The sequence below is a fragment of the Anarhichas minor genome, unplaced genomic scaffold (genome assembly GCF_050575085.1).
Source record: "Anarhichas minor isolate MPS153535 unplaced genomic scaffold, ASM5057508v1 ptg000004l, whole genome shotgun sequence".
NCBI classification, from domain to species: domain Eukaryota; kingdom Metazoa; phylum Chordata; class Actinopteri; order Perciformes; family Anarhichadidae; genus Anarhichas; species Anarhichas minor.
This window is the reverse complement of record NW_027466450.1, coordinates 4,723,308-4,751,087: the sequence shown is the minus strand read 5'-3', so window position 1 is coordinate 4,751,087 and position 27,780 is coordinate 4,723,308. Positions and strand designations below refer to the sequence as shown.

Sequence of the window (27,780 nt, the reverse complement as noted above, 5' to 3'; positions counted from 1 at the left end):
GGGGGTGGCTGTAGATACCATACAACAGCCTTTTGTGTGCCAATACACACACACACACACACACACACACACACACACACACACACACACACACACACACACACACACACACGCACACACATACAAACACACAACACAGCCCGGTCCAGCAATTTTTACATAACAAAGTGTCCCAATAAAAACTGTTGGAGGTGATGCCTGTGGAGTTGTCATCACTTTGAGATGTCTCGAAACATCTGCAAGTAAAATCAAAATTCTCTGCATATCTATATCACAGGGGGCTAAGCCGATCTAGGAGTAGAACTCTTGTTGCTGTCGGCTCTTTTGCATGATTGTGCAAATTTTCTTGCTGAAGAATATGAGGAAGTCACTGACATTTCTCTCCCGTATAAGGTGGAAACTCGGTGCTGTTTACTTCACAAACTGCATCTATTTTAAGATTAACAGATCTTTATTGATGTAATGATGATCATTCGGTGAGATTTCTTTAACATGCAAAATGCAGTAAAAGCAGTTTTGTAAAGTCTAAAAAAAGCAACTTCGAATGATGACGTTCACTGTTTTAAGTTTTGATCATTTCATCTGTCAAATATGGTATCACGTTGTACACTGGAGGGCACTGTTGGAGCAGCCCGAGTGATTCTCAAACCACTGAGCAGGAACATGGCCTCAGTCTACTACAGAAAGGTAAAATGGCATCTGGTTGCATTATTTTTAAAAAGCAAAGAATAAAAAACACTGTACAGTGCCATCAATCAAATACATTCACATCCACCAATCATCCACACCGTTTGACGAAAACAAATAATGGTTCATGTATATTTCACTTTTTTCATCCAAGGCTCCTGAGCCACTTTAGGACAGCGTAGGAGTGTTGTTGGTTGAGATGATGAAACTGCGTCCCTGGAAAGTTGATCTCCAGTTCCCTGACAAGAAGTGTCAAGTTCACTCAATAATCTTGATAACTATGTGTCTCAGTTTGTGCACTGAGAATGACCTACATCTGTTTAAATAAGTATTTCTGTAACCGTGTTATTGCAGAATCAAATTGCAAAGATAATACACATTAGCAATTTTCACTTGTGTGCACAGCATCAACTGTGTCTTGCCATGACATATTGAAATACACACATGCAGGGTGGTCTTTGAAAATATGTGGGAGGACAGGAAGTGGCGAGCTTGTTACAAGTGAAATGAGCCCATGCAGTAGCTCCGCTTTTAGATTATCCGTAAGGTGTTAGGTCATGAACACGTCAAGTCTCATGGATGGACTGCGATACACCTATCTGCTGACATTATGCTGTTCTACATTTGTCTGCATCTCTGGCAAAGGTCAAGGTAAGCCTTAATACTGTTGTGTTGTGATATGACTTTCAAGAGGGCATGACAGTGCATTTTGAATAGATTGGAGTCATTAAGTGACTAGTTAAGTCATTAAGTCTTTAACAGTCACTCTTTTGATTACAGCCCATAAATTACAGTGTAATTATTTAATATATAGTTATCAATACAATTATTGGGCAACTACAAGGGAGGAAGACGGCAGGTTGGTGAATGAGGGAGTACAGACTTTGTGTTTCAGAGGGACTTCAATTCATGACGCGGGAAGAATTGTTTAAAAAAGTGCACGCAGTGTTGCAATTAAAATAATAATGTAATAATTAAAGAAATAATCATGTCAATTGCATAGTCTTTAGATTGGTTCTGGTGTATTTTGAAAATGTAACTACATTTATTGCATAAGAGAACAAATCCAACATACTGTCGATGTTTTTGTGAGAATGTACTGTATGAGGCACTTTGTTATGATGATGAACAGCTTTGAGACAAAGATGTTTGATCTGATGTTAATGATTAGTGAAACGTGATTTTGTTTTTTTTCAGGCTTGTTTCCGTGTGAAGTTGAGCTGATGGTCTGGAGAGGCACGACGCTGAAAGCTGTCCCGCAACAACCTCTGACAGTCAGGTGTCCTGTCAAACACTGTGGAGAACCACTGAATGTCACCTGGTGTAAACTGCTCGACACAAACAAATGTGAACGCATTCATGACACAGAAAACGTAGAAATAAGACAGAACGACAAACGTGTTGAGGGCGAACTGATCTCATATTTGACTTTCACGCGGATTTCCATTCATGACGACGGCCTGTACAGATGCACTTTAAAAGGATACAAAGATGAGTTAATCAGTCACAACATCAACATCTCAGTTTCAGGTTGGCAGTTTTTCCTCCCTCAGTGCCAAAATATAGATTTATTAGACGTCAAAATTCAGGTATAAATTGTATATATTTTCTATTATTTTACAGATTTAAACCAGGGGGTAAAGATCTCTGACTATAATGAAGGTAAGAAGCTTTATTTGTTGAACTACATGCATACATTTTAACGGATAAAGACTGGAACTACTGATGTGGTTCTTCTTCTTCTGTAGATGAGCTACCAAGCGCTGATGATGAGGATGATGATGATGAGGATGTGCCTTGGCTGCCCTACTTTCTCATCTGTGTTAGTATAGCTCTTCTGGTTGTCACACTGACAGTGTTAACCCTCCTGAGGTGTTATGGCTGTAAATGTAAGAACATTAATACGTGCTCACAGTCAATTAATGCAACATTTCTACATTTCAACGCTAACAATAGAGCATTAAACGTACTGACTTTCTTGCTGAGAGTTAGATGAGAAGATTGCCACCACTCTCTTCCTGTACGCTCATATGAAGCTACAGGCAGTAGCCAGCTGGCTTAGTTTAGCTTAGCATCTCTAAATCACACTAAGCAGTGATGGGATCTTCTTTTCTCAAAAACTAATCATTTAACCCAGATGTTGAAGAGTCATAATGGTGTCAAGTAAGAGTATTTTATTTCATCTTGTTCTGGTGTTTTGGTGTCATAGGAAAGGTCCACTCACATGATACCCGACCTCCCCATTATCCTGCATTACACCTGCTCTCCAAGTACTGCAAAAAGACCACCATCACAAGCTCCCCCGATGGCAAACACAGCAGATGAAAGTCAAGTGTCAGACCGTGTATGCTGTCGTCAACCACCGACAGACTGAGATACCTGTCAGAGAACAGCATGCTGAGACTACACAAAAATAAAAACGCAGGATATGCTGCCTTCAACGTTTGCTGAATATTTTGGATCAGTCACATTTGCCGAATACATGGATGGAAAAATGTACTCAAGTATGTGGTCGTGTCATGGAACACGGGCCAAGAAGTTAAGCGATCAACCACACTGCAGAAGAGGTGAACGGAGGAGGCTTGTGGTCCCACAGATGCACACTACGTCCATCAACTTAACCCGGCTAGACCAGAAGCAGCTTTGAACTTATTCTCTCACGCTCAGGTTTTTCCCAGGCAAAGCTTCTTATTATTATTAATTATTTTTTTAGTTTTTTTTTTTCTCCTACAATCATTTAATTTACATGACTTAGAGGGCTTTGCTGACTTGGCTAACTTTGTTGTTCAAAGCTTTGGTGGGTTGTTTAAAAATGCCAGTGGGTAAGTAGATTTGTTGTGTGCAGACTCACTGAATACTTGTTGTGCATTCTTCTGTCTTTTGGTATGAGGACTGAAGTTTGGGAGGCGTCTATATCTGTTAAATAAATTCCAGTGTTGGCTGATCTGTGACTGTTTGACTGAATGTGGCGTCCTTGATATTTATTTTTGCATTCCTGTCAGTTGAGATGACTATTTAAATATTTTAAAGAAAGAATCGTTTGGCCAGCTCATCCTATAGTTCTACGTGGAAGAATCCTAATACTCTCAGAGACTGAGAGATGACATTTTGAGCAAATTTACTTACTTCGTGAATCTGGTATTTTGTCTCACACATTTGCTGTCCCACACAGCCCTCTGTGTTTTTCACTACCACCAGCGGAAATGCAGTAGCGGTTCCCTCGACCACACCAGTGTGGTCTAACTTCAAATGTGCAGAAAGTCAAAGATTGAAAGATTTCTTGACATCATTTGTAGTGACAGATGTCCCACCTGCGCTCAACCACACTGAGACTCTGTAGTTCGAGCAGTAAAACCTATATAGCCATTTCTTGGGATGGTTTGCAGCAACAATAAAAAACAGTTGATGAATGTTTGAATGCATGGCTTAGCTCTGTGGTCAGTGTTTAAAATGTTATCATTAAATTATATCTTATCAAGCTTCAATTAGTAAAATTAAGTTGTTTGCTTTCATGAATTAACAATGTTAGCTGCGAAATCTTGCTGAAATTTGGGGGAATAACTGGAAAACAAAGTCACACATTTACATTTTGAGTAATCGATTAGATTACTATAATAAATCAGAAATTCCATAATATTTTTCCAAGTCAAATTATTTCTGCGTCTCATTTGCAATCTGAAAGATGACAAAATTGAGAACAGAATCAGAAAATCAGGGATTGCTCACCTCATAAGACCTTAAATCACTCATCATGCTGATAACATAATTCAGTTTCCTTTAGATGATGTCCAGTAGGCCACAGTGTTTCTTGTGTTGTAATCAATTTAACGGTACTCACAAAAGGTCCTTTGACTCAGAAATGGCATGTGGAAAATGTCATGAAATGCTTCTGAATAATGTGACCTGACTTTTATGTTTCGTACAGAATACTCACTGGAATGCATACTCAAGGTGAAAAGTTGAATGTACATTCTGTACGTGGGTCCTGAACATCCTGTGAAATGACTTAGTGAACTTCTTTTCACCTCAACAACGGTGTTTGGTAGTTACAGCCCACACACAAGTTCTGCTCCTTTAGGTTTTCTCTCTTTCTCAAACACATTCACACTCACTCACACACACACCCACACACACACACACACACACATGAGTAATTGTGTCTTTTCTCTGGTGGACAAAGCCCTGGTTCAGGCAGCAGAGAGATGGAGAGCGTGGAGGCTTGTGCGACGTCAGCGTTTGAGATGGGCCTGATTAGATCGAGCCTGACGTCACTTACAGAGTGTGTGGACACTGCAGCATTTCTACTTAGAAAGCATCTGATGAAGTGTGGAGGAGTGCTGAATACTTGTGATCCTATACTCCAAAATCCCTCCAGAAACATGTCCTCTTAGATGCCCACAATGTGGATAAAACATAATGCTCTAGAATGCTCTTAAAGGGAGAAAGAGTGACAAAGTTGCCTTGTAGGGTGCTGCTCCAGTAGAGAAAACGTGATGAAGCGCCCTCTAGGGGGCCTTTCTAGTAGAGTTAATAAATAAGTGGATCAGTTGTGATTTATAATTTAAAAAAAAGATCTTTAATGAACAGTGAGTGGGTAATGTGAAGTTAAATAACACATTTTTAGCTTTAACGTATTGTTTTAGATTCCACTTTGATCCGTAGCAACAGAAAGTGAGCAGGCAGGGTTTCAGGGTTTCGTTCAAGGACACTTTAATGGAGTAGAGTGGCTCTTTTGGAGGTTTAACCTGCTGCCCCAAAGCAACAGGAAAATTTGTGTAAATGTATTATTAGAGGGTCTTGTAAATTACACTCACAATACCCCAAAGCAACACATCTCAACTCCTCACTCCTCACCACAGCCTGACATATACACGTATTCTCTTTTCTCGCCTGGTTGTAAAATGCAGACAAGCAATGAAACATACCTTTCAGTAGAACAAAGGAGGTAAGAGTTGCATCTAAAAGGAATAGATTTCTAAACCATCTGAGTGTGGAATTTAACCTCTAAAAGTCATGCAGACCCCCCCCCCACACACACACACATATTATATCCCACCACATACAAATATGTGATTTGATTGAGTGTGTGGTCTACAGTACTGCAGCTTAGAAACCCTTCTAAGCAGGTGAGCCAAATATGTGATCCAAACTGTTATCATCTTTTATTTTTAACAACCATGATATTGGTAGCTGATTGAGTTTTTCCTGTGCTGAGTTAACAGAACTAATACATACTGTATATTGTATTAATACATCAGAAGAGAGCTGGCATGCGCTGCAGGCTCAGTGAGTGAATGTGTGTGCTCAACATGTGTGTGTGTGCTTTCTTTGCTCTGTGAGGTCCATCACCTTCCATCTGGCTTTTGATGAAAAAGGCATCAAAAAATGAGCATCTGGCAGCAAGGTTTGGCACATCAGAAAATAATTTCATGTTTTTCTGAAAGGTACAACGCTGAGCTGAAAAAGCTGTAAGAGTGGCAATGAAAGATTCTAATTTGATAAAGCTTCAAAAAAGTATACTTTTGAAATATCTTTATTTTTCTATTTGTTGCATTCATTACATACACTTTACGTAGTCGGTCATAATGCATGATTTCATATTTTCTTGACTGTAGTTGCTCTGCTACAGGGCCAGATACATTTTAATGTATTTCCAACAAATGTTCTGAAACCACATTTCCACATCCATAATTATTCTAATGTATAAACTCTGAGCTTATAATCAGTGTTGAATGCATAGTGAAGCTCTACTGACAGAGGAATGCTGCCTAAAGTCTTGTTAATGGTGAGGCATGTGATGAGCCCAACTGAAGCAATAGGTTTGAAATCTGATAACCAGCATGTCAATCTGTTCATAACTGACCGATTCATATGCTTTGATATACAATAATATTTCAGCATAAAGCTTACATTGTATACTGTACAGATGCAAACATGATATAACCTAAAAGCTTCACTATATTGTAAGCATTTAGGTGCCACTTTGATCCAGAGCAACGTACAAATAACACACACACACACACACACGCACACACAGGCACACACAGGCACACACAGACGTTGAAACATGTAGAAAAGTTTGCAATAGATATTACACAAAGAAGACATAAGTATACAGCCCTCTTAGTTGAACAAGTGAAGACCTCACCCAGCTTTAACAATATACAGAAGTGACGTAGGCCTTCGGCTGAGAAGTAGAACCTTAATGGTGAGCTTATACTTTCAATTAGCTTTGTTATTTAAAGGATAAAGCTCACCATATTCTTTATTTTTCCTACTGAAAGAAAAATCCCATTAAAATACAGAAAAAAGTGTCCTCCACAATGTTAGTTTGTCAGGGGAACTACTGTAACTAAGATGTGAGCCTTGAATGAAATAATAATTTCTTTAAGGCACTGTAGTTTTTAACAATTATTACTGAAACTGGGCTAAACCGGACATTTGTTGGGGACTATTTTCAGCAGTATATTAATTACAGTGCCCATGTTCTAGTCATCGGTGCGTCACGTAGCTCATAATGACTTTTTGTTAACAGTTTTCGAACAACAATGCAGGGCCATGCTGTATCAGACTGTTACACAGACTATGGTTGTTAATGGAATCAATTCATTGTTGGTTTTAGTCTTTTCATAGGATTTGTTGAATAAGAAAAAAATGTATTATCACCACACTTATCCTTTCAGGACCAGGTAAAAGACGGAGACAAACAGAGGGAAGTATTTAAAGGACAATATTGGACTTCAATTTGCCACAGAGTGACTCTGCTGTATGTTGTAGAGAGTGTGGCCATCGAGTCAATCAGTTACAGAGCCAGAGAGAAAATGTTTCCTTATTGACTTCATGTGAGGACAGCCTGGAGATTATATAAGAGTCGGGGGCAGAGGCAGAAGAGATACATATCATTGTACAGTTGGCGTTCATGAATAGGATTGTATTTGTCATCCTATAGATGTGTGTCAGAACATCTTCCCTTTGTACCAAGATGATGATAATGATGATGATGATGCAGGGAAACAATTCTGCAAAGGTTGACTCTGAGAAACACTGCCCCTTCTTTACAGCGTCTGGTCTCCTCTGAGAGATTAATCAGCTGAAAAGAAATACATGGAGAACAATGAGACAAATGGAAGAACGCATTATACATTTTACTTTTTTGAAAGTTCAGTGTTTTCTCATATTCTTGAGAATAGTTTCTCATAAATTTCCAGGAAGAAAAATAAGATTTCAAATGCGACTTGGTGCAGCTACGACCGCATGACAACGCTATTAATGAGGACCATCAAATTCAGATGCAAACCTGAAACCGTTTGACTGCTCTGTAAAAAATCACCAAGAGACATACTGAGACATACTGGTACGGCAAACTATTATGTCTCAGCTGTAGGATTATACAAAGCAACAATTGCATTGTGATGGTAACATTTTCTGAGCTAATACAATACATGATCTGGAGTGATGAAGTCTGGATAACACAGTTGTAGTTAAAACATTTTAGCAAATTACGTTTCAACATGAAGCCTTTATCGGAGTAAGAGGCGGCAGTGGGAGAAGGGTCCGATGGCACACCTCACATATGAGGAACGTCTCCTGTGTAAAAGTCTGCTGTCAGTAAAATAGAAATCAAGAAAGCCACACATAGATGTTATAAAGACGTTTGTAATTAACATTTGCATGTGTGGAAAAAAAATAGTGGAGTAATTGAGTAGAATCCAATTTAATGCCAACACTAAACATCAGTTTTCTAATGTGCTGTCAAGGCTAGGTGGGCACCAGAGCTCATCACTCCAGATCCTGTATCAGTTGTCCTGTCTATTAAGGCACCAGACTGAGCTCTGCTTAAGCTGATGTGCTGCCTGTGTACAGTGTTATTCTGTATCGCACTAGTAATGCCATGGATGTTTTCCTTCCTGCAGATAGAAAACATTGATTGGACATGCGAATAAAGTGCAGATGGAGTGCAGGTATAAAAAAACAAAAATGAAGTTAAGAAGGCAGTCATGTTCTCAGGAGTTAGATGATATAAACACGATATCATGTGAATGAGGAGCAATGTTGTTAGCTCCAGTTGACTTGAAAGACCTCAGAAAAATGCTGTGTCTTTAACGCTGCACTATTTTCACAAGCCAGTTTGTTATTTGGTTTATCACAGCTTTTGGTTTTGTTGAAAACAGCCGCTTGTTGCAGCTAAAAGAGACTAAAAGGCTCTGTAGAGTTAAGGAGAAATGGAGACCCCCTGTTAATATAAAAAACATTGATTAATGCAGCTATAAAGTTTCGTTCATGCTAATATTATGGCAAGTTTCCAAATGTCTCCTTTAACACATCAGCAAATATTAGTATTGTGAGGGTCGCATTGACGTTTGTCACTATTCTAATAACAGAAAATACAGCCTTGGAACAGGTTACAGAGCCTCTCTAAACAGTATATGTCATGTAGCTTGCTTCATATGTTTAGATAAGGATGCTAGTTTTCCAAAAACGATCTAATATTGTTTATTCAATGTCTTTGTTCTTTGGTGAGAATCAACAAATGTCATTTCCCACAAGCCCGCAGCGTCACACCTCAACAAAAGAGGTCCATGAGAGAGTAAATATTGTTTAACTTTGTTCAATCACAAAGCTTTTCATTTCTTATTGCAACTGGATGGGGATTTGTCCAAAGTAAACTCCAGGAACACGCTTGATTTTTTTCCGAAAGACAGAAATACTGACTGGGCTGAGCCACAGAAGAAAGAGGAACAGAGGCTATTCCGTCAGTGTTGCAGCACATCCCTTCAGGGCCACTGTTCCTTGTACACGCCCAGGTTCTGAAAGGTCCTAAAAATGTGTTTTTATTGATCTTCTTAAGAGAATGATAGTTGTGAATCTGTAGACATTTTCCCAAATAAGCCAGGAGAGCAAGGTCAGCTTCAGGAAAGGTACAGTACTACACAAAAAGTGCCACAAAATCATTCCCAGCTTAATCAATACCTCTGATCACCGTCAGTTAACATAACGGGAAATAAATAAAGTTACAATCCTGTGCCCTTGTCTTAATTGTTGACTTATCTCTTGCTGTATGCCAAATACATGTCAACAAAGGTTGAGTATTCCTATATCAAAATGTCTCCTTTCTCGTCCTGTAAAAGATGAGAATATTCTTGTCAACTCATCTGGAAGTCTGGGTCTTTTATATAAATGTATCCAATCAAATCTGATTCTGGACGACTAGCTACCACATCCACCATATAAAACTGCTACTGGCCATTAGCAAGTAGTTGGTTGTAGGTAACAAATTGATCGCTGGTGTTTTTTGGTTGAGATGTAATCTATTAATCTCTCCCTCATTCTCCACCGCCTAATCTCTGAATGCAGTGCGGTGTGAGTGGAGGCCCCATATTTTTGAGATTGACAAGCATTATCTCCCGACTGTCCTCTGCACATCTCTATCTAAATGGCCTAAAGGGTGTGTAGATACAAGATGTTACACTTGGCAAGATCACTTGTTCGTGACAAATAGGATCTCACCTTCTTTGCGCAAGAAACACTTCCAAAGGCAGAAGCAGAGGGACATGACCAACAGGGCAGCCACCGTAGTGACAGAGATCAGGATGGTGAGAGCCGTCCCAACTAGGAGGGAGAAAAAAAGTGAAATGATCAGCATTTTTTATTATCTTCCATATTTCTAGAGACTGCAGTGTGCAGATCCTAGCCTTGCAGAAGCCAGAGTCATGATACGTGTTGGTACTGTAAGGCCTGTGCTAGTCTGGACAATGGTTCCCTTTTATGGACCATCAGTGATTAGATCTGAGATTTAATTCACAGTGTTACCATCTGATCTCAGAGTTTAGTTCAGCAAACTAAAGCCATTGATGCACTGCCATTACCTACTGCCCATCATTAGCTGCAATAAAACAATACAGATTTTTGTTTTAGTAAAACTAATTCAATTGTATAATTGTTGTACATGGGACATTGCACATTTGAGACATAGGATTAGTAGAACTGGCCTTTCCTTATAGTGTGAAGGCAAAAGTCAGACCGCAGTCCTAATAGCTCCTAATGAATTGAATTTAACAAAGCAACAAATTGATCATCTTCGTCAGCTGTCAAACAAACATCACAAAGTATGTCTCTATGGAAAGGGCCAAAATAGAAAACCAAAACACTGTAAAAAAACAAAACAAAGATTCAGTACAATGTAACACATTACACTTTCTGGTGTTTATTTGACAATTCCCTGATCGGTACGGTACTCTGTTAAATTAAATTTAGTGTGAGTATCAGTACAATGTGCAGATCTTTTTTCTGACTTTGGGTTTCAGATTGTTGTTTTTTTATCCAGCACCTGTCTAAGTTTTTTTGGGATGTGCACGTTACGTGTCCTTTACAGTCGCCAATGATCTCTGCTTTCTTTAGTATTCTTAGTAGGTTTCTTTTTCCAAAGATATCTCATGTGATGAGGGCATCAAGAACTTAGAGTATGCCAGAAAAAATAAAGAAACAATGCTTTATTGAGGTCAAGTATCTCATTGGAGCAAAGGTTCACCGAGACCAACTCACTTTTAGTGTTCATGGATACAGCAATCGGTGACTCAAGCCCTTTGTGGTGCACCAAGCATTTGATGGACACATCTTTCAGCAGCCCAGATCGGACAGTCAGCGTACTGATGACCAGAGTGGTCCCATCGCCCTGTGGGAGCTGTGTTGTCACAGGGGGGCCCATGGTGCGGTTATCCCTCTCCACGTTCCACACTATCTCTGCCGGGGGCCGTGACACTGAGGTGCAGTTGGCTTCGATCACACCGGGAGAGGTGGTCTTGTAGCTCACCTGAGGTTTGGGCAGCACTGGGAGAAATATACAGAAAAAACTAGAGCAATCACAACACACTGGCACACACTTACACAAACAAGCTCATACTGTGGTAGACGTATATGGCACATATAAAATGCACTGTGCCAATAATGTATTCTTCTCTATTATCTTGTGCTGTGTGTGAAATACACAAGCCAGAAAACTCTGGAAATAGTATCACATGACAATCAAACACTGAGGACTGGCATATGAAAATTGTTATGCTAATCCCGATTGTAGTTTAGTTTGTATTGTACATGTTCGAAGTGTCTTTGGGTAAATTGCTAAGATAATACCTGAGAAAAACCTTAAAGCCTTTGATCAGGTAGGAATGTGAATTCCTCTACTCTTGAGTTCCATAAGTAAATCTCTGGCTGTTTTCAATTCTCTGTTCTCGCTCTGAGACTGAGCAAGGAATGTGAGGCACTGGAACCAAGAACATTTTTGTTGGCAAGAACTACGTTCAGCCACAGATATCCAGCCCTCGTAGTTTCAGCGTCTTCTCGGAGTTCTAGTTGGTGAGCTTCACCCTCCATCGGTCTGGATTGTATCAGATTTCCACAACAGGAAGAAATCTTTATAACAATCCAAACCATAATGACCTGAGAGTGAGCACAAAGCTGGTGTGAAAGTTGATTGTTTGCGAAAATGAAATTCCACAGACTTTCCTCACTATATTTCTCCCTATAAAGCTCCGTAAAGCTGAGGGTAGCTGCATATGTGGGTGATCATTTTCTGTAAGTTCATCACTATTTCTGTTTCACTTTGAAGAAACACATTTTACTTTAGTGACTTACTCCAGATGTAAATGTTGCGAGATCATATGCCTTTGCATGTTTTATCTATCGCTGTGTGTGGACAGCATGTGTGAGAGAGGGAGTAAAGGAGGGGGCGTCGCATCATCCAGGGTGGGATGAGGGTGGAAGACCGTTGGCAGCCGCACACAGCAAGAAAAAATACAAAACGTTAAAATAATGCTAATCGTGCTTCACTACTGGAAACACCTACTGTACTGTACAGTTCAATTTCAAACAAAAGCGCAACTGTTTGTTGAGATAACTGTGAGAGAAAGGGAGCAGGAGAACATGAGCAAAGAGAGAGACAAAGCACAGAGGGGATCTCTGTCTGCTGCAAACACTGACACAGTCATGCATCCGGACCTCACTCCCTGCCTCCATCATTCTTTCGAATGCTCCATTCTTTACATGGACACACTCTTCTGTGTTTGTGTGTTAACAAATCAGCCGACAGCTTAGCCTTGCTATATCATGAAAACATTCAGCAGCTAGTCTGACTCCATCATCCCCCACAAGATCATGTCTTTCTAGCTCCCACATCTAACATAGTCACTCACTACTACACCTCTGCAAAAATATGCATCTGAACAACTCTTACTTCTATATCTTAAAAAAGAAAAAAATTGCAAGTGAGGTTAACATAAAAGTGACATTTTTGTGAAACAAAGCAGCATAGGAGATGACTGTGACAACAAAAGCATTGACTACAAATCAATTTATCTGCCCTGAATGTCAGATTTTAGCAGCATGGCTTTAGAGATGGACATGTGGGTCAGTCTGTTGGTCCTACACTTAAGTCCAGAATAAAATATGTCAATTAGATGGTTTGCCATGAGATTCTGTGTGTAATTTGATACAGAAATTCAGTAAGACTTCTAATAACATTGTTGATCACTGGACAATTAATTTATTTTCAATCAAAGAATGCTTCAACAACAAACAAATGAACTCCCATCAGCCTGATATGTATTTTGTGAGTAAAGGATGGATTCTGTTATTTTTTTGAAAAGCTAATATGAGGCTTCAGTAGTCTGAGTTAATCAGATAAAGTGGGTGTCTGTCTGAGTTTTCACAGACAGTGTTTCCTTGCTGAACCACTGCAGAGGGATTTTGGTTAATTAAAGGCCGATCGACCCGGTCACGGCTGTTTTCTGTCCTCGTCCCACAATGGTGGAATGATCTCCCCACTGACGTCAGGACAGCGGAGTCGCTGCCCATCTTTCGGCGCAGGCTGAAAACTCACCTCTTCAAGAAGTACTAGCCTGAGCCTTGCACTTAGCACTTATTGTATTCGTATTAGTTTGTTGCACTTATTGTATTGGTTTGTTTCTACATTATACTTATGCTCTGGTTTATGCTCTTAGATGCTGTTAAAAAAGGAGATGCACTTATGACTTCTGGTGACTTGTAGTTCTCTTGAATACCTATGTTGAATACACTTATTGTAAGTCGCTTTGGATAAAAGCGTCTGCTAAATGACTGTAATGTAATGTAATGTAATGTATTATTTGTTTCTAGTCTTTATGCTAAGCTAACCTAACCGGCTATTGGCGGTAGCCTCATATTTACCGCACAAACACGAGAGGGATATCAATCTTGTTCTTTAACTCTCTGCAAGAAAGCGAAGAATTTCCCAAACTATCAAACTATTCTTTTAAAATGTCATTTTAGAAACGTATCCTTTAATCCAGCCTGATGACCTTATTCCTGCTCAATACAGTAAAGAGAAATCTCACTTTTTATAACACAAGCATTGACTGATAGACGGTATGTACACTATATTGTACATAACCTGCTCTTTCCTCAAGGAGTTTTCCTCGCCTATTCGGCTTCTGTGTGGGCCATACTTTTACATAATGTAATATATGATAATCATCAATAATGGGAGGTGTGTAAAAAGAAGTTTACCATAGGTGACGAGGCAAACTGTGGACGTCTTCGGCCCGTCGAGATGTGTGTTGTACAGGCAGGTGTAGCAGCCCTCATCCTGGATAGCGACAGGCTGGATGGTGAGCTGACTCTCTGACAGAGAGGCACTCAGCCAGACTCTTCCCTGGAACGATGGCTCTATCATGGGGTCGCTCCGCTTTGCGAAGGAGGCCACCTCTGTGGAGTCACCTTGTGCAGACGTGTGTTTCCATATGATCTGTTGAACCTTCTCAGGCAAACCGTAGGAGCACGAGAGGGAGGCCTTCTTGCCGCTCACTGCTGTCTTGTTGCTTTCAACGGTGACTTGAGCTGGGAGTAAGAAAAGAGCCCACCATCCAGTGGAAGAATGATGGATGAGGAGAAAAGACATAAGAAAAACAACAGGGGGACAGAGAGTGAAACACAGGACAATATTCAGAAATACGAGGAGCCCAAACAGAAACCAGTCACTGGAATCTGGAACAGCTGTTTCTGCTTAGAAAGATGATCCCCCCTTCTCTTCCACTGCTGCACTGCTCTTTATTAATATGGCCGACTGAGCCTCTGAAAGGTTAGGGGGGGGTTACATATTTCTCAGTAAATCCCCAGAGCGGATTGATATTGAGGTTGTAGGGAGGAGTAACTGTCTCTGGAGTCTTCTGGAGTATTTGTTTTGTTTCATTTTAAAGGGCGGGGGCAAAGGGCAGACTTCCAATATCAGCTATGCCACTTTCACGTAACATTGTTTAAAATGTAATTACGAGCAGCAGAGCGGGAAAAACTGTTTGCGTCAGCCTCCAATTTGACGATAACTTTCATAGAGCCGTCAACAAACTGTTGGCAAAGTGGCTGCAAATCTATATTACTAACACTAATACAATAGATGCAGCTGATTTAAATAAATGGATGTGAATGACACTGACGCCTGTATCAAACAGAGGATGATTGAGCTCCTCGATATATCTGTACGGCTGATATCAGTCTCCCTTCTGCGTGTCACCGTGATCATTACTCATCCTGGCCTCACGTGGATGCTTCTCCCACCTGGTTCAAGAACTTCACAACCATGTCACAATAGCAGAGACACTTCCTGGAATTTATCATGGGCCAAAAAATACCTCATGTTTCATCTAAAGCTGTCCTCTCAGGGTTGAATAAATGTCAGAGACCCGCATGTTGTTTTTGCTTCATCCCTGCATTTCTAGCTCTCTAACAGGCCAGCATGTCGTAACAGTACATGGTTTTAAACCTTGGCACTGGAGAACCAAGAACCTATATACTGATACTCATTTTAAATTGCTCTCAATATAAGCACCAACAAGATTAGACATTCATCTTGTCTAAACTGTAACTAATTGCGTCCTTGTTCACAAAATGTGTGGTCATTACAGGACTTACTCACAGGTAACAGTGAGGCATGTCTGTCCCTGCTTTGAACCGGAAGGATGCATGTCAAAGATGCAGGTGTAGCAGCCTTCGTCACGGAAACCCACCCTGCGGATGGTGATGGCTGAGGTGTCTTTTGGGGAGGAGGCGAGCTCCACATACTGCTGTCCACTCACACTGTCTTTGTTGCCGGGTTGGTAGCTCAGCAGGGTCTGGTTTTGGACGTCCAGCCAACGCACCTGCCTCAGAGACTCACCTCGTTCCCTCAAGACACTGCAAGTGAGAGTGAAGGGCTTCTCCACTGGAGCTTCTAAACGCGCTGATGCTGTTACCCTGCCTGAAACACCTACCAAAATAAAAAAACAATAACATTATAATATGTATAAAAAAAAACAACACATAATATATACTTTGGTGTGACATGAGTTCTCGATGTCAGTTGTTCGATGTATTGTTATCATGGCAGACTCACCCTGTAGTCTTCCCACCATCAGGAGGATTAAACACACCTGCACACCTTTCCTACAGGAGGCCTGGATCATCATCTTCTTCATCACTCATTTAACAGGGAGGAGAAAGAGCGGTACTGAGAATTTCACAAATAACAGTCAGCCCAACATGAACTCAAACTCTCCTTTAAATTATATAACTGGTCACAGTGATACAGGAAGAACTTTGAAGAGTCAGAATTTTCCTACTCCGAGAGAGAATTCAGCTCATGAGTTCACTAGATACTGTTTAACACATTACATTGCATAAAAACATCCAGAAAACTATTCAGTGGGAGGCAATGCAATGCAAAAGAAATCCTCATGTGCTATACCAATATATTTCAATATTCAATACAAAGCTATTCATATGAGAAATAGATCAGAAATAAATTATCCTTGGGTCTCATAGTTATCAGAGCTCTTTAAAATGTGAACAGATTTGTTTTCTGCCACATCACTGACTAAGTTAAACTTGCAATGGACATAAAAGCAGTGTATAACATCATAACATCATAACATCATACATATAACATCATACAGCAGCTATTTTTGATTTAGGCTATATTTTCTATTCTATGTCACGTACATTATGACATGAATTATGACACTCACCTACTTGTCCTAATGCAAAAGGTAAAGATGTTCTACCTCTGCAACATCTTGTACATCCTTATAACCCAGCAGTCTTTCGAAACATCACTCCAGACCAAGCGAGAAACTATTTTTACTCCTCCGTGTGTTTTCTATTCTGCGCCCCTTCAGCACAATGAACACCAGCCGGTGGCAGCTCCGAACCTCCAGTTCTCTGGATGCAGTGGGGTTTATGAGTGCGGGCAAAGCCACAGCGCAGTTTGGATTAAACAGCGCCCTCCAGTGTCACTTTTTGTATTGTTTTGTGATACAGGTGGAGATTTCAATTATTTGATCCACTATTAATGCTTTTACGCTTTAAAAAGTTACAATTGAGTAATTGCTCTATTAATTAGGATTTCCTTGTGGCCCATGTTGCAGTATGCGATGACAGAAAGAGCCTACCACAGGAGAAAAGAGTTAATTTGCCCTGCAACTTTCACTTCCAACTCATCTCTATTGTCCGGAGATAAATCATAAATTAAAAAAAATAAACGTATAAAAACGTTTCATTTACGTGCATCCACAATATTGATACAATTTAATTGTAGAAGCATTTATGTAAACATATCACGGTAAACGTATTTGCAGTAGTCCAGTTTATAGATTCAAGTATCAAACAGTACTCGTTGTGAAGAGTGCACTGTCTAGAAGAGTACGGATAAAGCAATATTTACAGAAACAATAATCACGTGAAGTAAACAAACCAAATCTTTTCTAACTTTGGCAGAAACTGTTGTGTTCATGAGGGACTCAAACGCTCAAATAGAGGTGGATTGAGAAAGAACAATAACTTTATGGACCTTTAAAGACAAAAAAAACCCCGATTGTTATCATCGTTATTATAATTTTTACTATTATTAGTAAAAGTATAGGCAACTTGTTCTTGGTGGTGGGGAAAAGTAGCAGTATATGTTTTGTCGCCCTCTGTATGCACACATGGTAACTACTACAGCGTAACAAAAGTCCTCAGAACGTTAATGAAAGGGCTAACCCTAACTTTAACCAAGTTTATGATTTACTATCAATCAAAAATGCTTTTAAAAATGTTTCAAGGTTCATGAATCATCGTATTACATCGTACATCGTATCATGCCATTTGCTTTTCTTTTTCTGAGACGTCACAGTTGTGCGACGGAAGTGTATTTAGTCGGACTCATTTTGATGACGTAACAACATGGGCTGCCGTAGTAATTTGACAGCTGAACAACAAATGCTCTTAAAATGAGCCCATTAGTGACATAAACATTTGAAGCCCGACTTTTTTTTTTTACAGATTAGCATGAATTATAACTGTCCTCTACCCTGCTACACCTGAACGGTCAGTTTGTTTTGCGGACTAAAGGCTGTTTTACAGACATCACCATGTCGTTCCTGGTGGACTCAGTCATCATGTTCACCTCACAGGTAACGTTGATAGTGAGTTAATAAAGTCGACACATCGCAACGTGTGTTATTTTCACTGAACAAGTTCATACAGCGCCAGCTAACGTTGTATTAAAATGGTATCTACGTAACGTTGAACTTCAACGTCCTGTAGTCCAACATGGTGTGTCTATCTAAATTCATTTCATAATACTCAATATTGAGATCAAACACTTCCCACGTCAGCATAACAGCAGTTTATGTGGATTCAACTGTAAATAACTTTTTATTGTCTTTCTTCATGGACCACATCGTTCTCCAAATAACTCATTTATTCCAACACAGGTGCTGTTCTTTGGGTTTGGCTGGTTATTCTTTATGCGGCGGCTGTTTAAAGATTATGAGGTACACTGTTATTAAACACAAGTGCATTTCCACCTGGTTATCTCCAATAGAGCTGTAGGCCTCATCAAGCACTGGACGTCCTCTCTACTAACTGTAAACTGCTTTTGTGTTTGTTGACAGGTGCGACAGTATGTCGTCCAGGTGGTTTTCTCCATCACTTTTGCTTTTTCCTGCACCATGTTTGAGCTCATCATCTTTGAGATCCTGGGTGCCTTAAGTAGCAAGTGAGTACATGTTCTGTGGACTATAACTCTGTTTTATTGCTGCTTCCTTGCGGTTGAGGAATTTTCATTTGTTTCATGTCTTTGCCACAGCTCTAGGTATTTTCACTGGAAGCTGAATCTGTATGTGATTCTGCTGGTCTTAATCTTCGTGGTGCCTTTCTACATCGGATACTTTGTTGTCAGCAACATACGCCTGTGTAAGTATAGCTGTTTACCCGGGTATTGGAAATAAAATGCTGTAACTAAAAATGTATTACGCAATTTTGACGGTTGTAATTTCACACATTATGTCACAGAAAGCTGTTTTTTTGTGTCTGTGTGTAGTGCAGAGACAGAAGCTTCTGTTCGCTTGTATGGTGTGGTTTACCTTCATGTATTTCTTCTGGAAGTTGGGAGACCCATTCCCCATCCTGAGTCCAAAACATGGTCAGTGTGCATTGGTCTCCTCTCTGGGCGCCTTTACGCCTCGTTTCTCGTTCCTCATACTGTGTAGAGGCCTTCGTCTGTAAAGGTGGTTGATAGCCAAGTGAAACACTGTTGTCAGTCTGTTGTTGTCTTTTCCCCAGGCATCCTGTCCATTGAGCAGCTCATCAGTCGTGTTGGTGTGATCGGAGTCACCCTCATGGCTTTGTTGTCTGGGTTTGGTGCGGTCAACTGTCCCTACACGTACATGTCCTATTTCCTCAGGTAAGCTTAGCTGTGGGTTTTCTCTCAGGTTACCTTCAGCAGCCGCATCACACAGCTTGTTAATCTCAGTCTGTTTATATGCGTCAGACATTGTTATCGTGAATGGCATATTGTTGTTTTCATGACACATGCGGCCATTGCTTTGATGCGTCCTGCTTGGTTCTTTTCAAAGGAATGTAACAGACAGTGACATCCTCGCTCTGGAGAGGCGGCTGCTCCAGACTATGGACATGATTGTCAGCAAGAAGAAACGGTGAGTAAAAAGTATTACTTATCTTGTTGATGGAATGAATAAAACAAATTATCTTACTACTACAATTTGTTCTGTGTGTGAGTAGAATTGCCATGACACGGAGGCAGATGTACCAGCGTGGGGAAGACCAGAACAAACAGACAGGATTCTGGGGCATGATCAAGAGTGTTACCTCGACACAAACAGGCAGCGAAAGTATCCTTCATACTTATATATGGACTATAGTTTCCAAAAGTCTGTTCCCAGATAACTGTGTACTAATTGTTTACAGTATTTGTAGTGGATGTCAGCCTTGACTTATTCCCTCCAGACCTATCTCTGATCCAGCAGGAGGTTGATGCTCTGGAGGAGCTGAGTCGGCAACTCTTTCTTGAGACTGTGGATCTGCAAGCCACTAAGGTAACACACGTGCACACACACACACACACACACACACACACACACACACACACAAGGCCACGTAAGCACACTGTGCTCCACTTAACTATGAAGAAACATAGAGTGAATAAAAAACAAAAATACAGAAGAACATGCAGGCTATAATCTTGAATGACGTTATGCAGGTGGAAATAAAACAAACAAACCTGACTTACTCCCTCCAAGTTAAGGTTGGAACAAGTAACCATATAACAAGGAATGCCTGGGATTCAAAAGTAATGAATGATTGGCAGGTTTGCAACACCCCAATGCCTGACGGAGCTGTAGCGAGTTTCAGCTCATTGTCTCTAGCTGTCCGGCCTGCAACTTCACTGTTTTGGTTCAAAAACAATGCACACTGCCTGCTCAGCACCGATCGGCAGACAGGCACAGTTAGGGACTTACTAGTGGACATTATAAAGCATATGTATTTAATATATTTTTATATAAAAGAGTATATAGCAGCTAAAGAGACTCCTTCAGGAGTAGGTGGAGACCAAAAACAGCTAAAAGGAGTTAATATTGGGCTTACATTCATCAGCAAAACACAAACAGGATCCAAAGGAATGATAATGTTGCTCCATAACTGCTGGGTGTGTAAATAAGTAACTCTTTGCTAACACATAGCAACAGGTGATTATAAGTCAACATTGTGTTGTCCCAACTCTCACGTGATCAAACACAGGTTAAGCATGCTTTAATGACGATTTTATGACTCTGTAAACCAAAGGCTCAGTTCAAGTATAATCTGTGGTGGAGTTTCTTTGACAACAAAGAGTCATCTCCCAAAACACATTCTTAATTGCTGCTATCAGTTTGGAGCTTTATCAGCTTCTAAGCTGTGTACAGGCGTGGATGCTAGTTTGTGTTCCCCTTCGATTGTTATGCACCTCTTGTGTTCGTAGCTCCTCCGTTGATTATTAAGGCGGTGTGGTCAGTGCTGCTGAGGGAGGCGTGGGCCAGTCAAAGATTACAGAGCTAGTTAAAAACATAGGAAAGAAGACGTTACTGACGTACACTTAAGTCCTTTCTTCCTGACAGAGTTTAGCCATGTTATTTCTACATATCCTTACCCCGACCATATACACCTACTAATAAAGTTGTTAGCTTACAATTAAGTATTATCACATCCATAACACACACATCTATAGTAATGTCTCACTGGAGTAGTAGTTCTGTGCACCTGATGAACCAGTGTTTACTGGACTTGGAGTTAATTAGCGGGGCTAAGACTCAATCGTACAGTAAACGTGCTATAAAACAATTCGCTAAAAGCTCTGTAGAGCTGCAATCTTAATTCTCTTTCATTCTAGTTTTGCTGATTTTTGCTGGTTCAACCACACTAAACCTAAACGTTGGTTCTATTAAACATGTCACATAAATACAAATCAGTTTCTATAAAAGATGTCAAGAGTCAGGTTTATTACCACTATATATCCTCACATGCAGGATAACATCACAGGACCTTGCAAAAAAAGAAGCTTTTGATAGCGTACTGCCAGGTCTGCTCTTGACTTATCACATGGTTTAATCACATCAGATAAAGAATGATTCTGCAGCTGCCCACATGTGAACTGACATTTGGACTGGGGCCAGGCTATGGTACCTGCTGACATTACATACACACACTTCTATCTACACACACCTTTGCCTACGTGCGATAAATGATTACTTAATGCTTTACCACCACCTTTCCTTATCTTTAGGAGCGAATTGAGTACTCGAAGACATTCCAGGGGAAATACTTCAATTTCCTCGGCTACTTCTTTTCCATCTATTGTGTTTGGAAAATCTTCATGGTGAGAACATTCGCAATTATATTCTGGCATTGTGTCTTTCCCTCACCTCACATATAGATTCTGTGAGTGCTACGGCCCAATTAGGTAATCACATGTTGTTGTGTTTTTCTTATTGTTTGAGATGCAGTTATAAAAAAGTACCTTTTATTTATTTTTCAAAATGCCTCTTCTATCCCCCATAGGCCACAATAAACATTGTGTTTGATCGAGTTGGAAAGACGGATCCTGTGACGAGGGGTATTGAAATTACAGTGAACTACTTGGGCATCCAGTTTGAGGTAAGACACACACGCAGACGCACACGCACACGCACACGCACACACACCTACCTGCTGTAATAGTCACGTTACACTGCATGACCTCCTGTAAAGATAATTGCCAGCACATTGTCGTCTCTCTTGCTGCTTTCTCTGCTGCGTACCTGATCATGATCGCATAATTATTTAATTGCGTTATTGTTGCGTTATAGCTAACACTCTCAGAATATGGCAGTATGTTTACATTTAAATAGATACATGATGAAGTTGTCATCTTCCTTTCCTACTCCCAATTAACACATGTTTTGCTTTGTTTTTCATTTATTCTCTTTCTCCGCTTCTCAGGTCAAGTTTTGGTCCCAACACATCTCTTTCATCTTGGTGGGGATAATAATCGTTACATCCATTCGGGGCTTACTCATCACCCTCACGAAGGTAAAACTATCACATGATACATGTTGAAATGGCTACAGATCTATAATAAATCTGTGATATTTTCTTTCAAATGATGCTGTTTAACCAACTGTATAATGCTCCTTGGTTTTTTTAGTTCTTCTATGCAATATCAAGCAGCAAGTCGTCTAATGTCATCGTGCTCGTCCTCGCTCAGATCATGGTGAGTGTGTTGCTTTATATAGTTATCTTGTAACACAGAGCACAGCCTCCAAACAACAGATAAAGCAACACCTTCTCCATCTGTCTCACTCCACCAGGGGATGTATTTTGTATCGTCCGTGTTGCTGATGCGTATGAGCATGCCGCTGGAGTATCGTTCCATCGTGACGGAGGTTCTGGGAGAGCTGCAGTTCAACTTCTACCACCGTTGGTTTGACGTCATCTTCCTGGTCAGCGCCTTGTCCAGCATCCTCTTCCTTTATCTCGCCCACAAACAGGCACCAGAGAAACAAATGTCCTTCTGATGCCCTACATCCCCCCCCTGGATTTGACTACTGACCCTTGGGTGACTTTGAATCTGGAATCTTGAGATATCCAGAGATCAGTTGTTGTTTTTTAATATGTGAGAGATAATTATATCGAATGCCTGTTCCTGAATCAGGAATGGCTGATTGTTGGATGCAAGTGATGGGGAACTGTTGGAGCACATTAGCAAAACACTTTGAAGGTGGACTTTCTTGAATTGAAATATTTGCAGAACAGACATTACTATTAGTAATTAAATTTTACCTGCAAATGCAACCACTTAAATTCTTATTATTTCAGCCAGAACGATCTTTTGGAGCTGTACTGTTCACAGCAAATCTGTGCTTCACTGCTACTGAAGTGTAAAAGGACTATACGAGGAAAAGATCAAGATGTCATTCATGATCTCCACCCTGAAGCAAAATGTGTCCGTTAATTGTGAATAAAATCAAATCCTCGTAAAGTAAGCTTATTTCAGATAGTATGTTTTCATTTATTGGTGTTAGTTGAAATTGTAATTGATTTAATTTCCTTTTAGAACATTAAATAAAGGCAGCAGTCTTTGCAAAGAGAAAAACAGACATGAAAGGTCACAGTACGTACTGGTGATAATAACAGCTGAAGCTCTTAAGCTTTGGTAGATGTTTTACGTTACTCAGATCATTGCTCATCTCCAAGTAGAGCTACTATTTTCATCAAAGGAAGACAAAAGTATTCACGAAAAAGTATTCTCAGCCCTTTAATCATGCAAATATCCTGCCAGAGTTAAGATATCGTCAGTACATTTCAAAAGTCTTGACTGTCCTTTTTTTTTTTCTGCATCTCTTGTCTCCTGTGATGTCGATTGGAAGATTGAAGCCCACACAGCTGATTGTTGAGAAAATGATGGATCAACATTAGATTGACAAAGGCCAAATCGGAGAGCAGCTCCTTTCTGTGATTTTTTCAGAGTCTCTCATCGACACTATCTGCAGATGAAGACGATGGCGTCTAGAAGAGAGAGAGGGGAAACAAAATCACAATTATTTTACACATTAAACATTTTTTTCTCTGTGAAGGCTTGTGGTTGAAAAGTTAGAAAAGAAATGACATGACATGAAACGGCACAAAACAAACCACTGCTAACACTCATGGGGAGTCTCGTATGTTTTGCAGGTAATTATTCATAAACCAAAGTACTGAACCGATTCAAAGTATGACCTGAAGATGGCGCTAATGAAATCTCTAGCAATCACCAAAGTTGTTCCAATTCATATTTAGAGTAACATAAATGTCTGTATGAAATTTTGTGGTAATCCATCCAATAGTTGACAAGACATTTCACTCAAAACCACAAATGATTACCTCGTGGTGTTGCTGGTGATTGGTCACTATAGGACTCATTGTTTGGGGAACATCAATGTCTGTGCAAAACATCCCTCCAATAGTCGTTGAGATATTTCAGTCTGGACCACAGAGGTGGCCAGACCGACAAACCCGCCATTGCCATCCCTGGAGCCACACAGTGAAATATATCACCTGTGAGGCTTTACAAAGCACCACTCACCCTCGCTCTTGCTGGTTCAGTTGGGGTTTCAGGTCTGGCCTCCTCATGTCTCTCTTCTTCCTCTGGAGTGTCTGCAGTGTGGACCTGAGCATAAGATGTTTCTCCGAGCAGCCGGCGTGTGATGGTCACTCCTTTAGCTTGGAATTGGTCATAGACGCTTTCGTTAGCCACCAGCAGCTCCAGAGAGCTGCCACTGCTGCGGATCATCTCCACCACCTCATCGTGGCTGCTCTGCTCCACATTCACCCCGTTGACCTCCACCACAATGTCGTCATCCTCCAGATCCGCCCTGTCGGCCACTCCACCTTTAACCACCTGAAACGAAGTGTTTGTCACCAGTTTGATATGAAAATGATGAAATGCTGGAGATGTCTGTACTTCCTACCTCCTTGATGTGATTTCCAGACACCCCCTGGATGCCATTTAGGTGAAAGCCATAGCCAGTTGAGGCCTTTTCCATCTTACACAGTTTGGGCTTGAGCTCCTCCTTCCTACTCTGAACGGGTGTGGATGGTTTGACAGGAGCAGGTAAATTGAGGGCCTCTCTGTAACTGGGCGGTGAGTTGGAATCCTGTATCTCCTCCAAGAAGACTATAGGAGACACTTGGCCCTGTGAGGGACACAACGATGACATTTAGATGGTCTGCAGTCTATATTGAAGTTTGACAGTGGCACTCTGACTCACTTGCGTATACATTTGGTCCGTGTCTTTGTCCACCACTAGGAGGCAGCATTTGTTTCCACTCTGCCTGATCTTGTCCACCACCTGCTCATGGCTGCATCTGTCCACCTCCTTACCGTCCACAGCTACTAGTCTGTCCATTTCCTTCACACCTGCTTTTTCTGCTGGGCTGTCTCTGTCTAAGTCCTTGATGAAGTGGCCTGCATGGAGTCAACGAGCACACTGTTAAAACACAGCCTTCTCTCCGCATTAAAATACCAGTTGTTTGTGATATTTACATATGGCCTTGCCTGCTGGGTGCTTCCTCTCCTCCTTGAGCAGGAAGCCATAGCCATCAGGTCCTTTGGTCAATTGGATGATGCGTGGCTTGTGTGGGAGATACTTGGCAGTGGCTAACCATGCTCCTAGCTTCATATGCTTGTTCTGGAAGTGCCTGTCTGTTTCCTCGTCAACCAGCAGGAACATGATGCTGCTGCCACCAGCCAGTCTGATCTTGTCCACTACTTGATCGTGTGTGGAGCCTTCTACGTTCTCCCCGTTAAACTCCAGCAGGCGGTCGTTGACACTGACCCCAGCCCTGTCAGCCACACCTCCTCTGATCACCTCTGCCATGAACAAACCCTGCTCACCTAGAGAAGATGTTATAGCAGATATGAAAGCTATGCAAAGATGAAACAGACTGATACAAATAGGAGTAGCCTACTTTATAGATCAGTTATAAGCCATTAATAGCAACATTATTTGGTGGCCAGGTTGTGCAAATCACTTTGGCTTGTTTTCATTCTCCTTGAATATGTCACTTGCTTTTGCCGGTTCAGCAAATGACGTGCTGTTTTGACTTTCACCACAAGCTTGCTTCATTCGTAAGTATTTAAGTTATTGACGTTATACATATCAATCAAAATGCTTCCTCAATGGACACGCTAAAGATCTAAATGCATTACAACAAAGAGTCATTCTGGAGGAGCATATAAACTAACTTTCACAATCTGGCAAACCCAAAAGTTATTCTAATTACGGACTTGTTCCTGATCTATAAATAACCCACATGGGTAGATTAATTAAACAGGTTTAATTGTATGTCATCATTTAGTGCTTATTAAAGCACTCTTTCATTCTCATTCTTTTCATCATATGCCCAAAATTGACATTCCTTAGCCCGTCTCGTCATCTCACCTTTGACTGAGCGAATGGAAAACCCATAGCCTGAGCTGGACTTAACCAGGTAGCAGAGTTTGGGCTTTAGAGCCGGTTTGGCCCCACCGTTGGCAACCGGTGTGCTCTGAGGGTCGGACAGGTTCACTCCCGTTGCTTTGGCTTGCTCGTAGGAAGCTTCATCCAGGATGTGAAATGTGACTGATGCTCCACTGTTTCTGATCATGTCCACCACCTGTCCCGGGGGAACACATACACAGCAGAAGTGTTTTAATAAAGAGGCCTGTAACAGTACAATTCAATCATCCTATGGAGCCTCAAAGCTGACAAAATGTACTCCAACATATAACAGAATACACAATACACCCATAATACTGTTAGTTTAATGAGTACAGTTGTGTTTAAGCAGGAATATAAAGCTTTTTACTATTTATTTGACCTCTAATCAGTTAGTTAAAAAAGCAACAATCGCTTAATTTCTTTACTTTATCACCAATTATACATTGATTAAGACTCTTCTATCTAAATGTCACTAGCTTGTTTATTTTTCGACTCCTTACTTCCTATTTTATTTTGCGTCTTGACACACATTTAATTGTTTATGTATTCTATATTCTCCGCATACAACATTAATGAAATTCCACACCACTCTCACAGTAACTAAAACATCTTAGCAGCAGCAATCTAATGCTAACGCCACTTTGAAGGTGACAGACACCATACTTCTATCTTCACCACATCATCTTCAAGTGTCTCTTATCTTCATCAAGGACTACAATGGACATTCTGTGTGTGATGTATTGTATCTTCTCATAATGTTAAATATACTAAGCTAAAAAGGTTTAGGTGGTAAGCTGCTATAATGGATATTCCCATGTCGTTATCAAATTAGCAGCATGGAATTAGAAATGGCGTATTGACCATCAATCAAGTAAACTTTATTTGTATAGCCCCTTTAATGCAGGCTAGTGCATTACAAAGTGCTTCACAGATGACTGATGAAAGTATTACATTTCGTATTTCACTCCAAATGAATAAGCTTCTACATCTTATCATCTTTGGGGCTCCATATATATCTCAGAGTTCTTATTGATTTAATTGCACTGCGGTAATTCCACATCCTACTTACCTCTGAATGTGACAGCCCATCAACAAATGTTCCATTGACCCGCAGGATGCGGTCTCCGTCTTTCAAGCCAGCCAGTTCAGCTGGACCGCCCATTTCCAGGCAGCGGATCAGGTGACCGTCCACAGCATACTCCACCCTCAAGTAGAAGCCAAATGAATGACCCGGCCTCTTGGTTAGAGAAATCACCTTCGGCTTGTACCCGGCCAT

The 27,780-nt window shown here is 40.6% G+C and overlaps 3 protein-coding genes across 3 annotated transcripts; 1 reads left to right on the top strand and 2 right to left on the bottom strand.

Annotated features, from left to right (window-relative positions):
• Positions 1–10,165: 10,165 nt before the first annotated feature.
• On the bottom strand, positions 10,166–16,605 carry LOC142971195 (OX-2 membrane glycoprotein). Its single transcript, XM_076111848.1, has 5 exons — positions 16,085–16,605; positions 15,629–15,949; positions 14,227–14,556; positions 11,230–11,514; positions 10,166–10,296 (listed from the first exon to the last, which is right to left on the bottom strand). Exons 1-5 carry the CDS (start codon positions 16,164–16,166, stop codon positions 10,166–10,168), a joined length of 1,149 nt encoding a protein of 382 aa, XP_075967963.1. The 5' UTR covers positions 16,167–16,605.
• Positions 16,606–17,889: 1,284 nt separating this feature from the next.
• On the top strand, positions 17,890–23,533 carry LOC142966702 (Golgi pH regulator). Its single transcript, XM_076107074.1, has 14 exons — positions 17,890–18,140; positions 18,444–18,503; positions 18,624–18,727; positions 18,818–18,924; positions 19,052–19,153; positions 19,294–19,414; positions 19,587–19,667; positions 19,753–19,862; positions 19,978–20,066; positions 21,791–21,883; positions 22,066–22,161; positions 22,486–22,575; positions 22,691–22,756; positions 22,854–23,533. The coding sequence occupies exons 1-14, from the start codon at positions 18,099–18,101 to the stop codon at positions 23,058–23,060; spliced, it is 1,368 nt and encodes a 455-aa protein (XP_075963189.1). The 5' UTR covers positions 17,890–18,098; the 3' UTR covers positions 23,061–23,533.
• Positions 23,534–24,006: 473 nt separating this feature from the next.
• pdzk1 (PDZ domain containing 1) lies at positions 24,007–27,780 on the bottom strand. The gene is made up of 7 exons (XM_076107073.1): positions 27,574–27,780; positions 26,466–26,679; positions 25,580–25,918; positions 25,293–25,489; positions 24,993–25,217; positions 24,608–24,922; positions 24,007–24,051 (listed from the first exon to the last, which is right to left on the bottom strand). Exons 1-7 carry the CDS (start codon positions 27,778–27,780, stop codon positions 24,007–24,009), a joined length of 1,542 nt encoding a protein of 513 aa, XP_075963188.1.

Bases quoted from the DNA above. Each gene is read 5' to 3' on its own strand.
- pdzk1 (XM_076107073.1), bottom strand. From the start codon at position 27,780: ATGGCCGGGTACAAGCCGAAGGTGATTTCTCTAACCAAGAGGCCGGGT. The intron at 25,490-25,579 runs GCAAGGCCATAT...GACTCCATGCAG, and splicing joins GGAGAGGAAGCACCCAGCAG to GCCACTTCATCAAGGACTTA. The intron at 24,052-24,607 runs GTGAGTGGTGCT...TCTCTCTTCTAG, and splicing joins CTGAACCAGCAAGAGCGAGG to ACGCCATCGTCTTCATCTGC.
- LOC142971195 (XM_076111848.1), bottom strand. From the start codon at position 16,166: ATGAAGAAGATGATGATCCAGGCCTCCTGTAGGAAAGGTGTGCAGGTG. The intron at 14,557-15,628 runs GTGAGTAAGTCC...TCTTACTCCCAG, and splicing joins GACATGCCTCACTGTTACCT to CTCAAGTCACCGTTGAAAGC. The intron at 11,515-14,226 runs GTAAACTTCTTT...TATTTCTCCCAG, and splicing joins AGTTTGCCTCGTCACCTATG to TGCTGCCCAAACCTCAGGTG.
- LOC142966702 (XM_076107074.1), top strand. From the start codon at position 18,099: ATGTCGTTCCTGGTGGACTCAGTCATCATGTTCACCTCACAG. The intron at 19,863-19,977 runs GTATCCTTCATA...TATTCCCTCCAG, and splicing joins GACACAAACAGGCAGCGAAA to ACCTATCTCTGATCCAGCAG. The intron at 22,757-22,853 runs GTGAGTGTGTTG...TCACTCCACCAG, and splicing joins TCGTCCTCGCTCAGATCATG to GGGATGTATTTTGTATCGTC.